The sequence below is a fragment of the Drosophila ananassae genome, chromosome 2R, assembly GCF_017639315.1.
Source record: "Drosophila ananassae strain 14024-0371.13 chromosome 2R, ASM1763931v2, whole genome shotgun sequence".
NCBI lineage: Eukaryota > Metazoa > Arthropoda > Insecta > Diptera > Drosophilidae > Drosophila > Drosophila ananassae.
The window spans coordinates 3,269,443-3,290,369 of record NC_057928.1 but is presented as its reverse complement, the minus strand read 5'-3'; the positions used below and the strand labels follow the sequence as shown (position 1 = coordinate 3,290,369).

The 20,927-nt window shown below is 43.4% G+C and overlaps 1 protein-coding gene and 1 pseudogene across 3 annotated transcripts in view; both read left to right on the top strand.

The window, feature by feature from the left end:
* The window catches only part of LOC26515550 (synaptosomal-associated protein 25), a 174,021-nt gene that overhangs the window by 9,269 nt on the left and 143,825 nt on the right, over positions 1–20,927 (top strand). For all 3 annotated transcript variants that reach the window (XM_032453888.2, XM_032453887.2, XM_044715123.1), the window contains one exon: positions 14,080–14,121. In XM_032453888.2, coding sequence (XP_032309779.1) covers positions 14,080–14,121 — 42 coding nt within the window. The remainder of the gene's footprint in view (positions 1–14,079; positions 14,122–20,927) is intronic.
* Positions 748–1,740, top strand: LOC26513784 (annotated as a pseudogene).

Below are 20,927 nucleotides of genomic sequence, written 5' to 3'. Positions count from 1 at the left end.
CAATGTTTTCAAATATGACTACATCTGCATCATGATTATGATGTAAAAACACGTAAAAAAAATATTGCGGATATTGTTTATATGTATGTTTTATATATATTAAATACAAGTTAGTGCTCTAAAATGGGGCACAAAAAACAAAAAACAATTCTATACCAAATTTTACGGCGAAGATAGCTCTAAAAGGATAGAAGGAAGGAACAATATGGGACTCAGAAATCATTCATTTTAGGGTTTCTAAAGGAACACTGATTTTAAAAATATTAAGAAATACATTTTCTTTGCAAATATTCTTCTTTTGAGACACTTTTTGGAGTCTTTCTAGGAAAAATAATGTAGAATCATTTGGACTGGAACATGCAGATGGCAGTTGATCTCTGGAACGGCTTACAAGCTCCTTACAAGATTATTGACGTTTACAGACACCAAGATGGGCTTCATTGGCGCACTTGCAGTCAAAGTACTATTGCAATTTATGAGTTGCTAGTGTCGTTAGAATCACCCAGGCAAGTTAGTGAATTGTTTTTGACAGACGTATATCAAATATTCCTGGGGTCATATAGGAGTGAGCCGACGTAACAGTCAAGCCAGGTCATCCAAATCAATCCAATAATTTGCGTCAGAACCCGGAGGAGTTCATAAGATGGCTCCGGTGTTTAGCCACGAGAAATCTGTGGCTATTGCCAGTCTGTACAAAATTTCATCAAATTCAGCAGCAACTAGCTGCGCAACAACAACAGCAAGTGCAACAGCAACAACTGTAGCAACAACAAGTGGTAGTGCAGTAGAACCTGCAGCAAGCACACCAGAATAGCTCCAACACCACGGCTGGCGTTGGCACCCAGCAACTCTTTACGTACAAAATGGCCAGCAGCTTCCCAAACCCAGCCACAACAAAGGCACCACGGGCTATAACTACCGCTTGAATATGGCACAGGCTGCTGCAGCCGCCGCCGTTCCCGGCTCTCAATGGTGGTACTCAGCTGCCAACCAAGGTCAAGTGGACGCCAACACAGCTGCACAGTTACAGCAACAACATCAGCAACAACAACAGCACCAGCAGCAGCAACAACAACAAATGCAACAACAGCAGGAGCAACAGAATGTCATAAACTCAGCTGGGAGTCCAATGATTAGAGGAAAGGCAGACTTTGTACAGATTTGCAGGGAGGAGCATAAAAAGAAACACCCCGATGAAACCGTGATATTTGCAGAATTCTCGTGAAAGTGCGCTGAACGGTGGAAGACAATGGTGGATAAGGAGAAGAAACGCTTTTACGAAATGGGCGAGAAAGATAAGCAACGCTATAAAGCGGAAATGCAAAACTATGTTCCACCTAGGGGGGCGGTCGTTGGCCGTGGCAAAAAAAGGAAACAATTAAGGATCCCAACGCTCCAAAACGTTCAAAATTGTCTGCGTTCTTCTGGTTCTGCAATGACGAGAGAAATAAAATGAAGGCTCTGAATCCCGAGTTTGATGTCGGCGACATCGCAAAGGAGCTGGGCCGAAAATGGTCAGACGTCGATCCTGAGGTGAAACAGAAGTACGAGTCGATGGCGGAACGGGATATGGATCGATATGAACGGGAAATGACCGAGTACAAGACAAGTGGGAAAATGGCCATGCCTGGCTATGATGCAGGCGCAGGTAATACTCTAATTAGCAGTAATACTCTTCACTATTTATACAAAAGGTCGTTGGTCATTACGGCCAGGAAGGCATGGACATGGTATCGTTAGCTGATCTATTATCAGGCTGATGTGTGTTGACTATATATACATATATATATGGTTAGGTTAGGTTAGGGCGGTGATGCAAGGGGGACATAGAAGACCCCCTCGCTTCCACTTGAGCCGCTAGGGCTCCTTGTGTTGCCGCTGGAGCAAGGGTTTCACCGAGATGCTACCCCCCCCTTCCTGTCTACCAGGGTGCATATATATGCCTATACTATCTGTGGCGGCCCATGGTCCCAGCCTGCTTTTTTAATGAAGGCAACCAATCCGCGTGGAGAAATCTCTGAGAGATCGTTATGGTCCGAGAGTTCTTCGGACCCGAAGTGTTTGAGTCTACTGCGTCGGAGTGCCGGGCAGTAGCATAAGAGGTGCGTTACCGATTCTACCTCCTCTTCATCCCTGCAGCTCCTGCAGAAATCTTTGTGTGGGACTGCAAGCCTGGCCGCGTGTTCGCCTATCAGCCAGTGCCCAGTAATTGCCCCAATCGCTAGGCTGCACTCTGTTCTGGTGAGAGCAATAAGTCTCGCCGATCTTTTCTGAGAGCGTGTCGGCCAGATCAGACGTGATGTTCTACAGGTCTGGAGATTACTCCATTTCCTATTGGCTGCCAGGTCGAAAAACTCCCTGCACTTTAGCCTGCAAGTAGCCAAGGGTATGCCTACAAGTTCTTTCTCCGGTAGGAGAGGGTTGGTAGTCCCTGCCCTAGCTAGTTCATCTGCAGCACAGTTTCCCTCGTGGTCCCTGTGACCGGGAACCCAAATGAGGTAGATGTCATGCTGTTCAGCCATCTCGTTAAGAGATCTGCGACAGTCATTGACTGTCCTGCAGTTGGATGAGAATCCGTCAAGTGCCTTGAGCGCTGCCTGACTATCTGAGAAAATACATATTGTACCCCGATTGCCCCTTAGAGCTGGGGATTCCAGTGCTTCCTTAATGGCTACTACCTCAGCCTGGAAAACACTACAGTGGTCGGGGAGTCTGAAGGACTCCTTTAGGCTCAGATGCTCACAAAAGTAACCGCCTCCCACCTGGCCGTTAAGTTTTGATCCATCTGTGTAGATATGAATGGAGCCCTCCGGTCTCGGTATCCGGGCATCCCATTCCTCCCTAGAGGGGATTAAGATTTTGAAGTTAGTGATGGGTTGGTCGACGGGCACACAGTAATCCGTACCCCCCTCAGGCATGAAATGATGTAGGTCCAGTCTGGTATGACCGAAACTATTCTTACTCCATAGATTTGCCTCTCGCAGTCTTATTGCGGCCAGAGTGGCTGTCTTTACCCCCATCAGTTCCACTGGTAGTAGGTCGAGGATAGTGTCAAGGGCATCACTAGGCGTAGTACGTAGACTGCCAGTTATGCAGACTTCCGCCATGCGCTGCGACTTCCTGAACTTTTCCCTGCATGTGGAGTTGTCCAGGGCGGGCCACCAGACTACAACACCATAGAATAAGATTGGTCTGATGATCGCTGTGTATAACCATCTGACCATCTTGGGGGACATTCCCCATTTCAGGCCTACCGCCTTGCGGCAGGTATAGAGTGCTATTGCCGCTTTCTTAGTCCCATCTGCGGTGTTCAGCTTCCAGTCCAGTTTCCTGTCTAGTGTGATGCCTAGGTACTTCGCACTATCACTAAGAACTAGTGTTTCTCCTAGGAGCTTCGGAAGTCTTAGGTTAGGTATTTTGTACTTCCTGGTAAACAGCACGAGCTCTGTCTTGGACGGATTGACTCCCAGCCCATTCCTTTGCGCCCAGGCCGACAAAACTTCGAGCTTCCCTGTCATTAGGTCGCATAACGTTTGTGGGAATTTCCCTACGAAGGCAATAGAAACATCGTCCGCGTACGCAATGATCTTACAGCCGCCACCCTCCAAGGATCGCAGTAGGCTTTTAACCGCCACGTTCCAGAGTAGTGGTGAGAGTACACCTCCTTGCGGGGTGCCCCTCTTGACGTATCTTCGAATAGTCGAACCTCCAAGAGTAGTCTCGACACTCCTGTTGACCCTGATCTGCCGTATTAGGTGAATTGATCGGTCGTCTATTCCAAGTCCCGTCAGTGCATCAATTATTGAGCACGGCAAGATGTTGTTGAAGGCCCCTTCTATGTCTAGAAAAGCAACAAGTGCGTATTCCTCAAAGTTGATCGCTCGCTCGGCGATCCTAGTGATTTCGTGCAGGGCTGTTTCTGCTGATCGGCCCCTTTTGTAAGCATGCTGAGAGCATGAGATGTCACTTTGGTTAATGTTTAGTTGTAGATGGAGACTTAAGAGTCTTTCCATAGTCTTAAGGAGGAAGGAAGACAGACTTATAGGTCTGAAGTCCTTGGGAGTGCAGTGGAATGGTTTCCCCGCCTTGGGTATGAATACAACCTTCGTGCACAGCCACGCCTTTGGTATCATACCAGTAGTGAAGACTGTGCTGAAGATTTTCTTAATCCATTTCCTTAGGTTAATGCCGGCTCTGGATAACTGAGCCGGTAGAATACCGTCCGGTCCCGGAGATTTGAAGGGTTTAAAACTGTCTATTGCCCATTTAAGATTTCTGTCACTAAGTAGGTAGTTGAGTGGGCCCTGGTGACCCTGGCTACGCATCACCTGGGTTGTTCCTTCCGATGAGCAACTCGGGAAGTGTGCGTTGAGAAGGGTCTCCAGGGACTGCTGGCTTGAGGTTGTCCAGCGCCCCTCCGTGTTCTTAATGTAGCCTGCGATGGGGGCTGTAGTAGAGAGAATTTTTCTTAGGCGGGCGGCCTCTGATGTCTCCTGGATGTTTGTGCAGAAATTGGCCCAGGCAACCCTCTTTGCCTTGCGCAATTCTTTGTTATATTGCCTAAGTTCAGCTTTATAGGCTTCCCACGCCTCGTCTGTGTTGGTACGGTGCGCGTGGTTGAAGGCCCTACGAGCATTTCTTTTGTAGGGGGCTAACGACGAGGTCCACCACGGAGGCTTCTTCGATCTGTTGCTACCTATTCTTTTCTTGGGGCAGGCCTTGTGGTAAGCTTTTGCGCTAGTCGCAGTAAGCTTATCTACCATGGCGTTAAGCCCCTCATAGGTCTCGATGGTCTCTGAAGGCGGTTCGCCTAAGGATCTATCTAGTAACTTTTTATTGAGCTCCTAGTTTGCCTTTCTAGGATTTCGAACTGCTTGCTTGGTGAAGTTTTCAAAATTTACTACTATCTCAATATAGCGATGGTCTGAAAATGAGTGTTTGTCAAAGACTCTCCAGCTGGTGATTGCATCAGCCAGGGAGTGCGAGAATAATGTGACATCAAGGACCTCCCTTCTGTTCTTGACGACGAAGGTGGGTTCTGAACCTCTGTTACCAACTAGAAGCTTAGAGCTGAGGATAAAATCGAAGATTGACTCACCCCTCTCGTTTGTGTCAGTGCTTCCCCACTGATTGTGATGAGCGTTGGCATCGCATCCTATTATTAGGTCGATTTCCTTCCTTTCGCTGTCTTCCACAAGCCGCCTGAGTAGCGAGTGCGGTGGAGGTCCTAAATGGTCATGACCCATATATGCCGAGCATATTCTTAGATGGCCGCCTGGGCCCTCTATCGATGCGGCTACGTGATCTTCATTGCTGAAATTTGGTAGCAAGAAGGTATTAAGGCTTTTCTCGTATGCATGCTCGCTTTTTACCTGTTACATCGGCTGTGTACAGCCTGAAGTCCAGCCTGTGTACAGCCTGTGAAAGTCCTGTGTACAGCCTCGCCCACTTATTATTTCAGCCTGATCGGGATTGGATTCCGCCAATGGGTCTGCCCTCATCAGGATGAAGGCCGCTCTCCTCCTATCCTTATAGGAGCCCTTCCGCTGCAGGGGGCCAGCAGTCGTCGGAACGGGGCCTTCCTTAGGGGTGCCGCCGGTGTGAGAGGAGCTCGATCCTGGGATCTTGCCCCCCACACCGTTCGGTGGTCCCATAGTGGGCCCCGTTTTGGGGGTCGGTGCCTTGGCATCTCCCCCTACACCGGCGCCGCTCGCCTCCGGATGTTGTCCCTCAGTGGGGAGCTTCGCCATCCCAGCATCTCTTTGGCCTCTATCTGCCTTGGAGATTGACGGATCCGAGATCCCATTTTCGGACTTTCTTGGGGAGTTCCGTTCTCCACTGTTTGTTTTTGTTTTGGTAATGTTCATTTTTTGGACCCACGAGTAGGCGGGAAGGGGTTCGTCCATCATGACATAGCCCGCTTGTCATGATAAGCCTGATTAAAACTGAGGGGTCGGCCGGTCCCCCAGAGTCCGCATATTAACGTCCGTGCATCCCCCGGACATGCATCCCTCGGCATATGCTGTTCCACCTTGGATTGGGGTGATTTAAGGAAGGGAGTTTTCTTCTCCCCGCCCGACTACAATTCGCCAGCATCCTCGGCAGAGACATGACCTTACCGGGACCTGTTACCAGCCGCCCTCACGTGGAGAGTATAGTCGCACTACCAGCGGTGTACACAGTTACGGCACATGAGCTCATGCGTTTCTCGCCCTGTTTGTACCCGATTGGCTGACGGCCTACATATATATATATTAGGGTGGGTCGATTGAAAAATCGCTTAGGCACATATGATTTTAGGATTCTAGGGATCAAAATAAGAAACTTTGATCAAGAGACCATACCTCTAAAATGAATTCTGATGTCCCTCGTTTTAATGTGAAGGAAAAATCTTTTTTTTACCCTTTTAGAGTGCCCCAATCGAGTCCAAATGTATGAACGACCCCCACTAACTTTGGAGGGTCGACCCACCCATACCCCCCTGTGGTACCCCCCTGGGGCCCCCAAGGGACGAAAAGGAGGAGAGGCGGTGGGCGGAGCAACAGGTTTTGAGTTACATTTTCATAGCATACTTTTAGGTGCAGTGATTTTGTGATATTTTTGTAAGGGAGAATCCCTCCTGTGGGATCCTAGGGGGGTACCACAAGCATGGGTGGGTCGACCCTCCAAAGTTAGTGGGGGTCGTTCATACATTTGGACTCGATTGGGGCACTCTAAATGGGTCAAACAGGATTTTTCCTTCACGTTAAAACGAGGGACATCAGAATTCATTTTAGAGGTATGGTCTCTTGATCAAAGTTTCTTATTTTGATCCCAAGAATCCAAAAATCATATGTGCCTAGCGATTTTTTTCACCCCCTACAAATCGAACCGCCCTAATATATATACATATATATATGTACTAACTGACAGATGTTGTTGCGTTCAGAAACTTCTTTTGTGACAAAATTTAAAATTTTTCAAACTTAAAAAAATTATCTGATACAGTAAGAACTGAAGATAGCTAAAATTAAGTTTCGCGGAGCTGACCAAATAAATTAAAAAACAGTACTACTAATGACTTATTACAAATTGTGACTCTGAAATTTTTTTGCGATCGCGGATCACTTTTGTTTAATTTCGAAACGCGACATTAGATCCCCCAAAGCGCACGCGAAGAATAATTTGATTGGATTTTAACTTTGTGGAACGGTAAAAAATTTTAAATTGACCCTTTGTCGTTAGAAACACACCTAAATTGCTTTGACAACATTGAGTGATTATAATTTAATATGAACTGTATTAAATAGCAATAGATAATAAATAATCATTTTCAATCCCAAAAATTTGTAAAGGAGGGAGGAGTGTAAAGGATCCGATGGAGGGACCAGTTGTGGCAATTTTACTTTGACTACAGCACAGCATAATCCAGCAGTTTCACCAGTGTATTATAACGCCTAACAATATTTACAAATTATTCTCATTTCTCCAATTGTTACCGAATTGTCGGCACATTAATCAATTGCTGGATCATAGCGAAATGCAGCTCGTTCAAAAATCACAGGAGCACTGCGTCTGCGGATTCGCTCAATTTCATTAGGTCTAACTTGCTTTTGTTGCGTTTGATGTGGACGAACTCGTTGCATTCTAAGCCTATCTCCTACATTGTCACTCACTAAAGAACGCAATTCTGACATAGCAATACGATTATTTTCTTAAATCGTCTGTCTCTGGTCATCAGTGCGGTTAGTACGTGAGGTAGCTCTTCGCACATTTGATTGACTACGACGACCTAAGTCAGGCCGTCTTCTCCTCGGCATCGTAAATTGTAATTAATCAAAGTGAGAAAATTTCCCGCTCACAAAGTGTCACTATCACAATACACTTGTTTCTGGCTTACATGCCTTGTGCGGCGGCTGATGTTCACACGTCGTCCTCTAAGCATTTTGGAATATGGATAGAGTGGTGAACAGTTCAACTGTTCAATACACGTGATTGATTTGATGGTTTTAAATTAAAATTATTCCAATTTTTTTTCACCATTTTTCAGCAAACACAATATCGGTTTGTCGCATAAAATTAACTGAGCAGAGAACAATGAGTATCTGTCAAACAATGTATCACGTACCGGCGCCTACTATTATTGTAGTCTCCATTTTATTTAGAAAACGTTTGTATGGGAAATAGAAAAATGCTGTTTGAGGTTTTTCCCGGGAATTATTCGAATTTTTCTCACCTTTTAAACCTTTCCTAGACCTCCACGAATAATTCAAGACCAGGATAAGATGAATCCAAACGGATTCAGCCGTTCTCGAGTTTTAGCGAGACTAACGAACAGCAATTCATTTTTATATATATAGAGATATATATATATATATATATATATATTTATGTGTATAAATAAATATATATATATATATATAATTTTTTGTTTTTATTATTGTTAAAATCAAATTTCCATGAATTACGAAGAAGAAATCACAAAGAAACTTTTTGTAAGTTCTATGTTAAGGTGAAAAAATTTATTGAGTAAGGTTAGATTAAATTGACGCATCTATCAAAAAAACCTTATTTGTGCTTCGAGCTAAGTTTGCTTCTAAAAACTACGATTTTTTTTTATAAATTGAAGTATACTTCAACAGAGTCATACGTACAACAAGTACGAAAATTACCACTACATTTATAAATATTGGTACATATTTCCCATTTATTAAAGATAGATTCATATAAATGAATTATAAAAAATGCGTTTGCTCATTCGAGTTTGTCCGTTTCCAAACGACACTCGATGAAACGTGATAAAGTCAAATACTTAACTCAGTGGCGGGTAAAATCTCTATTTTTTCTCTCCATCTGTGCGTGTGCTAATGTGTAGCCACATAAAATTCAAAATCAGATCAGAACCAGGCCTTGCATTTGATTTTATACAAATTTTGAATAATCCCAACAGCGTATGATTGTTATTTATTTCCCTTCGTTTGGTACCTTACCCATTCATTACTTTTTGCTGTTTTACGTTTCGTAAATGACATTTTTATATAGTCTTGGGAAACATTGAGGTAGTGTTTATTTGTAAATATATGAATCAATACTAATAGCTAAGAATGACATATTTAGGAGGATATTCTGGTAGAATCTAAGATTGTTGAATGATTTAGCAAAAAAAGGTACACTTACTAAACAGACACAGAAAAATATCTTGACATGGCCATGTACATACAATTTGAAGTATTATTTAGAAGAGACCATCTAAAAATTAGAGAGAATCCCTAACAAGTTTAAATCATTAGTAAAACAACTTATTTCAAATCTGAAGTCGTACTCTCAATATAAAAAGTGTGAGAAGAATTATTTTACATTAGGAAAAATAGGCTATGAAAACTACTGTTTGAGGTGGTTCATATTTTTACGTATTCACTTTATTGATGATCTTTAAATCTCCTCAACCCCAATAGTTATTCATGAACCAACGCCCTACTAAAAAAATCAACATCAACTATGTTGACTAGTGCATCTATCAGTTTCTGCGCCACCTTGTATTGGGCTTGAATCCTTTTTCTTTACTCTGCTTTTCAAAAAATTTATGATAGTGATAATAACAAACAATTCTGCTCGAATCAAAGCTTCCTCGTCTTGTTTTTCTTAATTTTGAGGAGTATAATCTAGCTAATGGAAATTTGAAACAAATATATAGTATATAGAAATAAGTATATAAAATTATATCAAGGAATTAACTTATATATATTTATATATATTTGTATTATGTACATTTGACATATAATATATATATTATATATGTATATAATACATTACGTATCTTAGTACATTATACAGCCCGAAATTAACAAATATCTTTAAATTCATAATATGTTTTCATTCAATATTTTAAAGAGAATGACTCGCCACCGAGATTATATTCATAAAAGATTCTAGGTTAAATTTTTAATTTAAAAATTTCTGCAATTGATAACTCCCATAATATATTAAATGACTATGAAATTCCAGCTCCCCTGTGCGCTTATTATAAGAATAAATCTATGAAATAAAATTATAGAAATGAGAAACTTTGCGACTATCAGCGTAAAACCATTCTGGTCAAGGGAATAACCAACACGCCAAGCCTCTACAAGATTCAATAATCTTTCGCTGATGGTCACGTCCGGCGCCAGGTCAAAACTTCTATGATAAACCTCTCTGTGGTTTGAAGCTCTTAGCATCCGCATAAAAGGGAATTTACTATGTTCTCCGCCTCGATCTACAGATTCTCCAGAACATGTTCCTTGGGAGCCAGCTGCCTCATCCTATGGGCCAGCACCTTTTTGAAGCATTGGACCATCCTTTCCCAGGCGGGACCTTCACCTGGGTTTGCTGGACTGCGAAAATCCATTCGATTCCTTTGGATGACAGCTCGCTCTGGATCTTCTCTGGCTCGAAAACTTCGTTGGATCTTCTGGCATCTTGATTGGCTCAAACGAAGTTTTTTCCATTATCGCACCTAATCTTGACCACCGGTTCTTGTCATCTCATGAAGTTTCTCATAGCGATGATGCAGGAATCTGAAGATAAATCAAGGACCAACTTTAAATGGATGGCCCTCGTGGTTAAACAGGTGAACAGTGCCACCCACCTTTTCTCGATGCGACGTCAAATCGTCACGTGCAACGGTCCAAAATAATCCAAGCCTGTGTGCTTGAATGGCCATCCGTTGGCTTCCAGTCGGCCCTCTGTCAAGGGGCCCATAATAGGCTGCATCGGTTGTGCCCTCCGCAGCTTGCAAGTCCGGCAGTCAGCCACCAACTTCCGTAGCAGCCTCCGTTATCCAGAACTTCTTCCGTATCTGGCCTGGCCGTATGTTGGTTCTAATGCCCCATCTTTTCGTGGTAGGGGTGTACTACCATCACCTACAGCGAGTGTCTATGGGATAGTATAATAGGTCGCCGGGCACTGTATGACACACATGATGCGGTGACCATCCTTCCCCTTACGTTCATGACTCCATCGGCGTGATGGACTGACTTCTTTCGAGATCTTACCTGTCTTGTCCTTCTCCTCTCCGGAGAGCGCTTCACTTTGCGCCTGCCGGATCAATATGCGCTCCGCCCGCCGCACTTGTTTGCCGTAAGTCCGTGCTTCTCACTGTCATTATACTGTCCGCGGCATCGTCGGACGAATCTAAACACCCAAGCAGGGGTGCTTACCAGCCAGTTGTAGTTCGAAAATCTCTGGAAAGATATAACAAATTATGATTATTTTTAAATGGTTGCTCAAGTGGCTGCTTGGCCCAACAGCCATATCTGCTTATTTTCAAGCTATGTACCTGTTTCACAGTATTCATCAGCCGTGTTCCCAGGACGGCCGTCTGTAGTTCCGATCTCGGGACTGAAATTACCCTCATCGGAGCATATTTCGTTTAAGAACATACATGTAAGCAGCGCAAGAACCCAATCGGATCAAACGGACTTCACTAAGCTGAGGAACTCCCGCTTGGTAGGAATGCGTTCCCCGGCCATCACGCTACTGGGAACCCGATGGTAGTTGACACTAAATCTGAAGTCATCTGTAGCCGGATGCCAATACATTCCCAATACCTTCTGCTCGGATTCGATCCACTCGACGTTCTCGTTGATGCCTAATGGATTTAAGGCTCTGACAAACCTCGCCGAGCAGGAGGAAAATCGACACAGATCAAAACCGGCTCTTGCGTGTATCTCTCTTACTCGTTTTGAGATGGCGATAGCTTCATCCTCGTCTGCGAAGCTGTCTACGTAATCGTCTACGTAGTGGTACTCATTAATGGGCAGGACCGCCCGGGGATCAAAGTGCACGTGCATGAAGCATTTGCGGTCCAAACGTCATCACTATAATCCATTAGATCTCCTTGGCCTTTCGGTCATCTTTATGCCTCCACAAAAATCTCTGGGCGCATCTATCTTGTGCTGCATCAAAACCTGGTGACACATCTCCTTATTGCCGGCACAGAATCCCACGGCTCCTTCCTTAAAGTGGAAGAGAACAGCCAGGAGTGACTTGTAGTTCGGGGGGCCTTTCAGTAGTGCTGAGTTCAGGGAAAATTGACGGATATTCCCAGGCTTGTTTCCGAAGTGCGGAAGGTACCATAACTTGTCACTGTTGCCATAAGTGACCTCCTGCTGCTCTAGTCATCTTGCTAGTCATTCCTTCTTGTAGTCATCCATGATTCCATTTTAGGCCTGCATGAAGTTCGTGTCGCGCTTCATTTTCCTTTCGATGTTTCCTTTCGCGACTGGTGGCGCTGGCTTCACTCCGAAGTTCTCTACTTCGAAATAATCGAATCGGATCAGCCGATCGACCGCTCGTTCCCCGGTCACCGTTCCGGGTTGGTGCCAATATACACGCCCCCTCAAAGCTTTCGCCCAGCAGGACGTGTGGTTTTGGTACCTGGCGCCGGTTCGGCTTGAGATTCCCTCCGTTTGGAGTCACGTGCTCCAGTTGCGGAGTTTGTTGATCCTCTCCCCGTTGTCGCTGCTTTTCTTCTGTGGGCGCCGTCGATATTCTTGGCTCACTGGTCATGCCTTTCCGCCGTGGCCGGCACCTAATCCATGTTAGCAGACCAATAGGTTCACCTCCCAGACATACACCGGACAGGATACGCTTCTTGGTGCCTGGCGGCCGGATCAGGGCACGAAGGGCCTACTTACCCCACAGGAAACTCCCCCGGTTGCGTTCGCCATTCGCCTCCAAACACCTGCGTGGCTACGCTCCGCAGAATCTATGGCTGGTCAGAGGTTTGGCGTCGCGCCTCCTTCACTCCAGGTGATTCGCTGTGCGTACGCCCCATCGCCTGGATCAGGAGTGTATTGACTTGACCGGGGTGTCCCTAATTGGTTTTATTGTTGGACTTGAGTTCCCGAGCTGGTAGCACCTCGCTTTACAGGATCACACCTGGTCGTCACGGTCACTGGCGTACGCCAGACCGCTCCGTCTCTATTGTTATGACACCTGGATACCTGTATTATATATATATCGGATCGTATATAGTTGGCCGATTTGGCAGATCGGATTAAGTTGCCCAAAATGGAATCTGTACAATGTCCCATCCTTCTAGCTTAAAAAACACTTTGTTTTAAATTTCGATAATTAAGTCGATAAATTTACGGCCGCCCTCGGAGAAAGAACGTTCCGTGTCACATTGTTGTGAATTCCATTTTTATACCCTTGCAGAGGGTATTATAATTTTGGTCAAAGGTGTGCAACGCAGTGAAGGAGACATCTCCGACCCTATAAAGTATATATATTCTTGATCAGGATCACCTCCTGAGGCGATATGAGCATGTCCGTCTGTCCGTCTGTCCGTCGGTCCGTCTGTCTGTTTCTACGCAAACTAGTCTCTCAGTTTTAAAGCTGTCGAGTTGAAACTTTGCACACACCCTTCTTTCCTTTGCAGGCAGTATATAAGTCGGAACGGTCGGGATCGGTCTACTATATCCTATAGCTGCCATATAACTGATTGATCGGAAATGCCATAACTTTGGTGTTTTTTAAGTTGGAGGGTTGAGACTTTCCACACATGTTATATTTGACCAATATATTTTGTGTACAAAATTTCATAAGGATCGGCCGACTGTATCCTATAGCTGTCATAGAACGATCGAAATTGGCATAACTTTGTTGTTTGTTAAGTTAGAAAGATGGGATTTGGTACAGATTCAATTTTGGGAAAAAAAATCTGATTTGTCGAATTTCATAAGGATCGGCCAACTATATCCTATAGCTGTCATATAACTGATTGATCGGAAATGCTATAACTTCGTTGTTTTTCAAGTTAGAAGCATGGGAGTTTCAATGGATTCCTCTTTTGGCAAAATAATTCGATATGCCAAATTTCATAAGGATCGGCCGACTATATACGATCCGCTATATATCTAATAATATAAGATGCGTGGCGCCACCTAGCGGACTGCGACTCAACTGCAAGGGTATATCAACTTCGGCTCCGCCCGAAGTTAGCTTTCCTTTCTTGTTCTATTTCTTGTCCTATTCTTGTTCTAAATAAATATTTTGTATAAAGATTAATTTCCAAATTTTGAATAATTTAATCTATCCATTTTTCCTTTCTTTCAGTCTCTCGAAAGCACGAGGCGTATGCTTGCTCTCTGTGAGGAGGTAAGAAAATAAAGTTTTTAATATTTCCATGAAAATAAGGCTGAAATAACAAAAAATTAAAATTTTTTTTTTAAATAAATTTTTTTTTTAGTTTGTTCATATACATTATTAAACTACATATTTACATCATTGACTTTGAATGAGAAAAATACAGCTGGCTAAAATACTTTCCGCGTTAAAATTTTTAAAAGTATACGTCCATATTCCAAGTGTCCAAGTGCTTAAAAGTTTTAAATCTGTTCAGTCGAGGGTGGCGGAATGATTTATTAAAAAAATCAACAACTGGGACAAGATTGTCTTATTGTAAAACGACTTTATTTTATAACCAACTCACAATTGGATATCTAGTTGAGAAAATACTACCAATAACAATCGGGCTATGTATATTTATAGGTACAAAACAACTGGTACAAAAACTAGTAAAAAACTGAAAATTCATATTCCCAATTTGTGGTATGAACTATAAATACAGGTAAACAAAATTTTAAAAATAATGTGCTCCTGTTTTCCCTTGATTTTACAAAATGACAGCTCTCGTTCAAATAAAAAAAGAGTAAAAGGATTTTCACCCCTAATCGACAGTAAGGTATTAATATTTATCGTGCATAATGTGTTTGTGGTTTTATACAACAACAAGAAAGGAAAGCTAGCTTCGGGCGGAGCCGAAGTTGATAAACCCTTGCAGTTGTGGCATGTCCGATCATTTAGTTGTATGACAGCTTTATGGTATATTCGACCGATCCCGGCCGTTCCGACTTATATACTGCCAGCAAACAAAAGAAGGATGGGTGCAAAGTTTCAGCTTGAAAGCTTTCAAACATAGAGGCTAGTTTTCGTAGAAACGTACAGACAGACAGATATGTTCATTAAACGACTGCTTATGGTAATAACTCCAAGATCATTCATTAAGAAAATGTAATTCCTAAGTTAGTACGAGATGACAAGACGCACACTAAGCAGTTCAGTAAGAGGAGATTGTTAGATCACCACAAGAAGATTTCATCAAGGTCCAATTGCCGATGTCTATGAAGGAAGTGGTTTGAGAAAGAACAACAGAGCTTGACATCATCAGCATTCATAAAAGCACAGCTTACGACACTTTGTAAGTCATAACAAATAGGATAAATAGAAGAGGTCCTAAGTGACTTCCTTGCGCCAAATGTAACGTTTATAAATCTATTGTTCTTAAAGGAAACGCTACGTGAGATTCGATAGTTATAAACTCATCCACTGTACGATATTTGGAGGAAAACTCATATGATACAGTGTCCGTTGAAGGCAAAAATGATTTAAAAAATCGAATGCTTTGATAAAATTATGCGGCTCAGAAAACCCCTTTGAACGATCAGCAATTCTGCGGTAGTTTTCAATAAGTCGTTTGAAAGCGAATAATCATAAGATATGCCATCGCTAGCGAAGGCATGAAAGAACCAGAGATAGTTTTATTAGGATAGTATGAGGATAGCATAGGATATATGAGCAGTAGTGGGTAGTACTCCCATAGTACATGGGGAGTAATGGATCAAAGAATCCCTGTCGGGTCAAGCAGCCGCCGGAAAGTTTTGGCCGGCAATAATTTATTGAATTTGTTTATCTTTTCTTTATCTATGTCGCAGTTTTATAACTTTGTAAAAACTAAGCGTAAACATGTATCTTTTCCCCCACTGCTTACGTTTGAGAACTCTTATGCGAACACCGATCAGGCAATGGCCGATCTCTTTGCACAGTTTTTTCAAACTACCTATTGACCTAGCAGCAGTTTAGCTCAGCCTTACACTTATAATATCCAATCAGCCAACCTTATATTTTGCCCATCTTTCGATCAAAGTGGTGTGTTATCGGATCTTCTTAAGGTTAAGCCCGTGTATTCGCCAGGCCCTGATGGAGTACCAGGCTGTGTTCTGAAGTACTGCGCCGAGGCACTGTGCAAACCGCTTGTTAAACTCTTTAATCTATCGCTGGAAACTTCGATCTTTCCCTTTATGTGGAAGGAATCCTTCATTATTCCGCTGCATAAAAAAGGGAAAAAATCCGACGCTGCTAATTATAGAGGCATCTCTAAATTGTCAGCAATTCCAAAGCTTTTTGAAAAACTTATCACTCCACATTTGCAACACCTATGTAGTTCAATAATAACCCCGTGCCAGCATGGCTTCATGAAGCGCCGCTCCACCACTACCAACTTATTGGAGCTAACATCTTTTATCACGGATGGCTTCCGGAATGGCTTACAAACAGACGTCATATACACTGACTTCAGTAAAGCATTTGACTCTGTTAATCATTCGCTTCTTATAAGTAAACTCAGTCTTTTGGGATTCCCAACTGATCTTCTTATGTGGATTTCGAGCTACTTATCAGGGAGAACCCAACGTGTTTTCTTTAAAGATGTTACCTCGCGTGTAGTCCGCGCCACATCGGTGGTGCCCCAAGGAAGCCATCTTGGACCCCTACTTTTTACTCTGTTTATTAACGACTTGCCCCTTGCCTTAACTAATTCACTTGTACTTATGTACGCTGATGACGTTAAGCTATGCCTTCAGTATAAATTCACTAGCGCCCAGTCTAGACTTCAATCCGATTTGGATAAACTTCAAAATTGGTGTTTAGCAAATAACATAAAGCTTAATGGATCGAAATGTAAACTTATGTCTTTTTACCGATCTAGCCCCCACCAGGCTATGTACTTTCTCTATGGGAACGCCTTAGAACGATTAACTCAGGTTAACGATCTAGGTGTCCTATTAGATTTGAAACTTAAATTTACCGACCATGTATCTACCATGGTTAATAAAGCTATGGGTGTGCTTGGTTTTATTAAAAGATGGTCAAAAGAATTTAATGACCCGTACATAACTAAAACGTTATATACATCACTGGTCCGTCCGATTCTTGAGTATGGATCGTGTGTCTGGAGTCCTCAATATGGAGTACACCAAGATCACATTGAATCTGTCCAAAAAAATTTCCTTACTTTTGCTCTTAGGGGACTTAATTGGGATGCAAATCTTCACCTCCCCTCTTATCATAATAGACTTTTACTAATCAACTTACCAACATTAACAAATCGTAGAACGATGCTGGGTGTCATGTTTCTATATAATCTTATTTATGGAAATATAGACAGCCAGCATTTACTAACACGTTTAAACTTTAACATTCCTAGTAGAAGGACCAGAAACTTTCGTCCTCTACTCCTCAGCCATTGTAGTTCGACATATGCCCAACACGATCCGTTCAGGGTATTATGTTCGGACTACAATGGTCTCTACCACATCTTATCACTTTGCTCTACTAACAATCTTAAATCGCTTATATTAACCGCCTTATCTATGCAACACTCTTCCTCGTAATATCTAATCCTCGCTTATCTATCTCGGATCTATTCCCGCGATTCGAGCCGTACGTTACGCGGCAGCGTCCCTCGGTCGGTTGGACGGGAGGTGGGCTGTACGTATGCAGTGGGAACCGCGCAAAAAATGTCTATATTCGCGTCGCCCGCTCTCGTGAATTCGATCGGCCACCTGCATCGGCCGTCATGCGCTAGCGTTTGACTCGCTCTCTCGTGGGATCTCTCAGTCGCTTCGCAGCATCAAGCGTTGAACCGCTCTCCCGCGTCATTATTCTAATTCGGTCGTCAACCCTACTCAGTCACATATGTAAATATATCATTTGTAGAAACGCCAAATGAATTAAATAAATTGTATAAATATCTATAAATCAAACTGTGCTTGTTTTTATTCAAGCCAATATTTAGAACAAAAAAGCACCTAAGCACAATTACGTCGAGGTCACCAATGTTCAGTTACCCAGCGTTTTCGGGACCTTTATTTTTGTGTTCTAAATATTGGCTTTAATAAGCGTTGAAAATTTGAGCTGTGCGGCTTAAAATATATAAACATAAATAAATTAAAAAACATTATTCGGTTTGTGATTTGTGCGCGAAATATTAACATCTATTGACATACATACATACGCTTTTTGCAGAGTGCTACAATCGCTTATACATATATTACCCCGTTATATAGAAGTTGCCCAGTGGGTCGTGAGCTGACAATAAATAAACGAACTAAAATAATATTTTTGTGGCGAAAATGAATCCAGTTGTCCAGTGCAGTTGTCCTTTTTGAGGACCTTCAAGGATTACTCCTTGAAAGAAGTGAAGAAATTTCCGTAGGCGATGATAAATGTGCGGCTTAGCGAATTGGAAGGCATCGTCGCGGATTTCAAAAGCGCACACAAGGAGCTGTCCGAGCTGGATGTTTCAGAACTTAGGAGCGATCTGTGCGTCAATTTCAACGATGCGGCAAGGGAGGCACGATTCATCCTGGACCATGAGATTATGCGGCGCTCCAGTTTGTTGCCGGCGAGTTCGACGCTGATCAACGGTACTTCTGCCACCAATTTTGATGCGTCGTTCGGCAGATCATTCCAGGCCTTGCCGCCACTGCCATTTCCCACTTTTAGTCCTGCCTTCGTGAATCTGCCTTGGAGACTGTTCGATTGTTGGAGCTCACGGAAAAAAATTATGACGTGGCATTGGAGCTACCAAACAAAAGGTTTAGTAATCACAGACTTATTTTTCAAGCTCATGGTAATGAGATAATACATATGAGGGCCGTAGAATCCGCATCGGCGACGAGGCTTCGCGAGCTTTCGGATAAATTTAATTGGCATATGCGAGCACTGTCAAGCATGGGCACAACGAAGCAGATTGCTAGCTGCATCATAATCCAAGTGCTGTTGCAGAAGGTTGATGATGCCACGCAGTTTAAGTGGAAGGAAATGCAAGCTGACTCGGATTCCATTCCATCGTGGGAGTCCATCGCCAGTTTTCTTGAACAAAATGCCGAACTTTGGAGAGAATGGATTTGCAGATGACATCACATGCACCAAACTTTGCGGTAGGACGACGTAGACCCTTTCATCCACATAACTCTGCATTTGTGATCACAAACTCTTCCGCATGCATGATCTGTGAAGGCCATTCTCACGTGATAAACTCTTGCCCAAGGTTTTTAAGCTTGTCGCCTGAGGATCGTTTAGGCGAAGTAAGGCGATTGGATTTATGCCGTAAGTGCCTTGGATCTGGGATTGCAATGAGTCAAGCTGCCGTGCGTGTGGACGAAGACATCATAGTCTGCTGGATTTTGGTGGCAATTCGCCAGCTCAAGGCCAACACCCCTCTCCCGAGGTTTCCACATCTAGGGACGCTGTTTCTGGTTCAGCGTCCGCCGCCGTCAATTCTCTCGTCGCTAAGGATTGTTTTGGTGATGGGGTGTTGCTAGCCACTGCCAATATTCTGGTTAGCAACCGCTCCGGAGTTCTACTGCCCTGCCGAGCGCTGCTCGATTCTGGCTCGCAGGTGCATCTAGTCACTTTAAGGCTGGCGGACCAGCTGCAGCTGCGGAAGATAAGGTCTCCGGTATAGGAGGCGCAGGGATCTCTACAGATGGGTTTTCTGTGCAAGTCAGATTGCAATCCCAATGCTCTGACTACTCTACGCAATTAACGTGTTTTCTTTAAAGATGTTACCTCGCGTGTAGTCCGCGCCACATCGGGGGTGCCCCAAGGAAGCCATCTTGGACCCCTACTTTTTACTCTGTTTATTAACGACTTGCCCCTTGCCTTAACTAATTCACTTGTACTTATTTACGCTGATGACGTCAAGCTATGCCTTCAGTATAAATTCACTAGCGCCCAGTCTAGACTTCAATCCGATTTGGATAAACTTCAAAATTGGTGTTTAGCAAATAACCTAAAGCTTAATGGATCGAAATGTAAACTTATGTCTTTTTACCGATCTAGTCCCCACCAGGCTATGTACTTTCTCTATGGGAACGCCTTAGAACGATTAACTCAGGTTAACGATCTAGGTGTCCTATTAGATTTGAAACTTAAATTTACCGACCATGTATCTACCATGGTTAATAAAGCTATGGGTGTGCTTGGTTTTATTAAAAGATGGTCAAAAGAATTTAATGACCCGTACATAACTAAAACGTTATATACATCACTGGTCCGTCCGATTCTTGAGTATGGATCGTGTGTCTGGAGTCCTCAATATGGAGTACACCAAGATCACATTGAATCTGTCCAAAAAAATTTCCTTACTTTTGCTCTTAGGGGACTTAATTGGGATGCAAATCTTTACCTCCCCTCTTATCATAATAGACTTTTACTAATCAACTTACCAACATTAACAAATCGTAGAACGATGCTGGGTGTCATGTTTCTATATAATCTTATTTATGGAAATATAGACAGCCAGCATTTACTAACACGTTTAAACTTTAACATTCCTAGTAGAAGGACCAGAAACTTTCGTCCTCTACTCCTCAGCCATTGTAGTTCGACATATGCCCAACACGATCCGTTCAGGGTATTATGTTCGGACTACAATGGTCTCTACCACATCTTATCACTTTGCTCTACTAACAATCTTAAATCGCTTATATTAACCGCCTTATCTATGCAACACTCTTCCTCGTAATATCTAATCCTCGCTTATCTATCTCGGATCTATTCCCGCGATTCGAGCCGTACGTTACGCGGCAGCGTCCCTCGGTCGGTTGGACGGGAGGTGGGCTGTACGTATGCAGTGGGAACCGCGCAAAAAATGTCTATATTCGCGTCGCCCGCTCTCGTGAATTCGATCGGCCACCTGCATCGGCCGTCATACGCTAGCGTTTGACTCGCTCTCTCGTGGGATCTCTCAGTCGCTTCGCAGCATCAAGCGTTGAACCGCTCTCCCGCGTCATTATTCTAATTCGGTCGTCAACCCTACTCAGTCACATATGTAAATA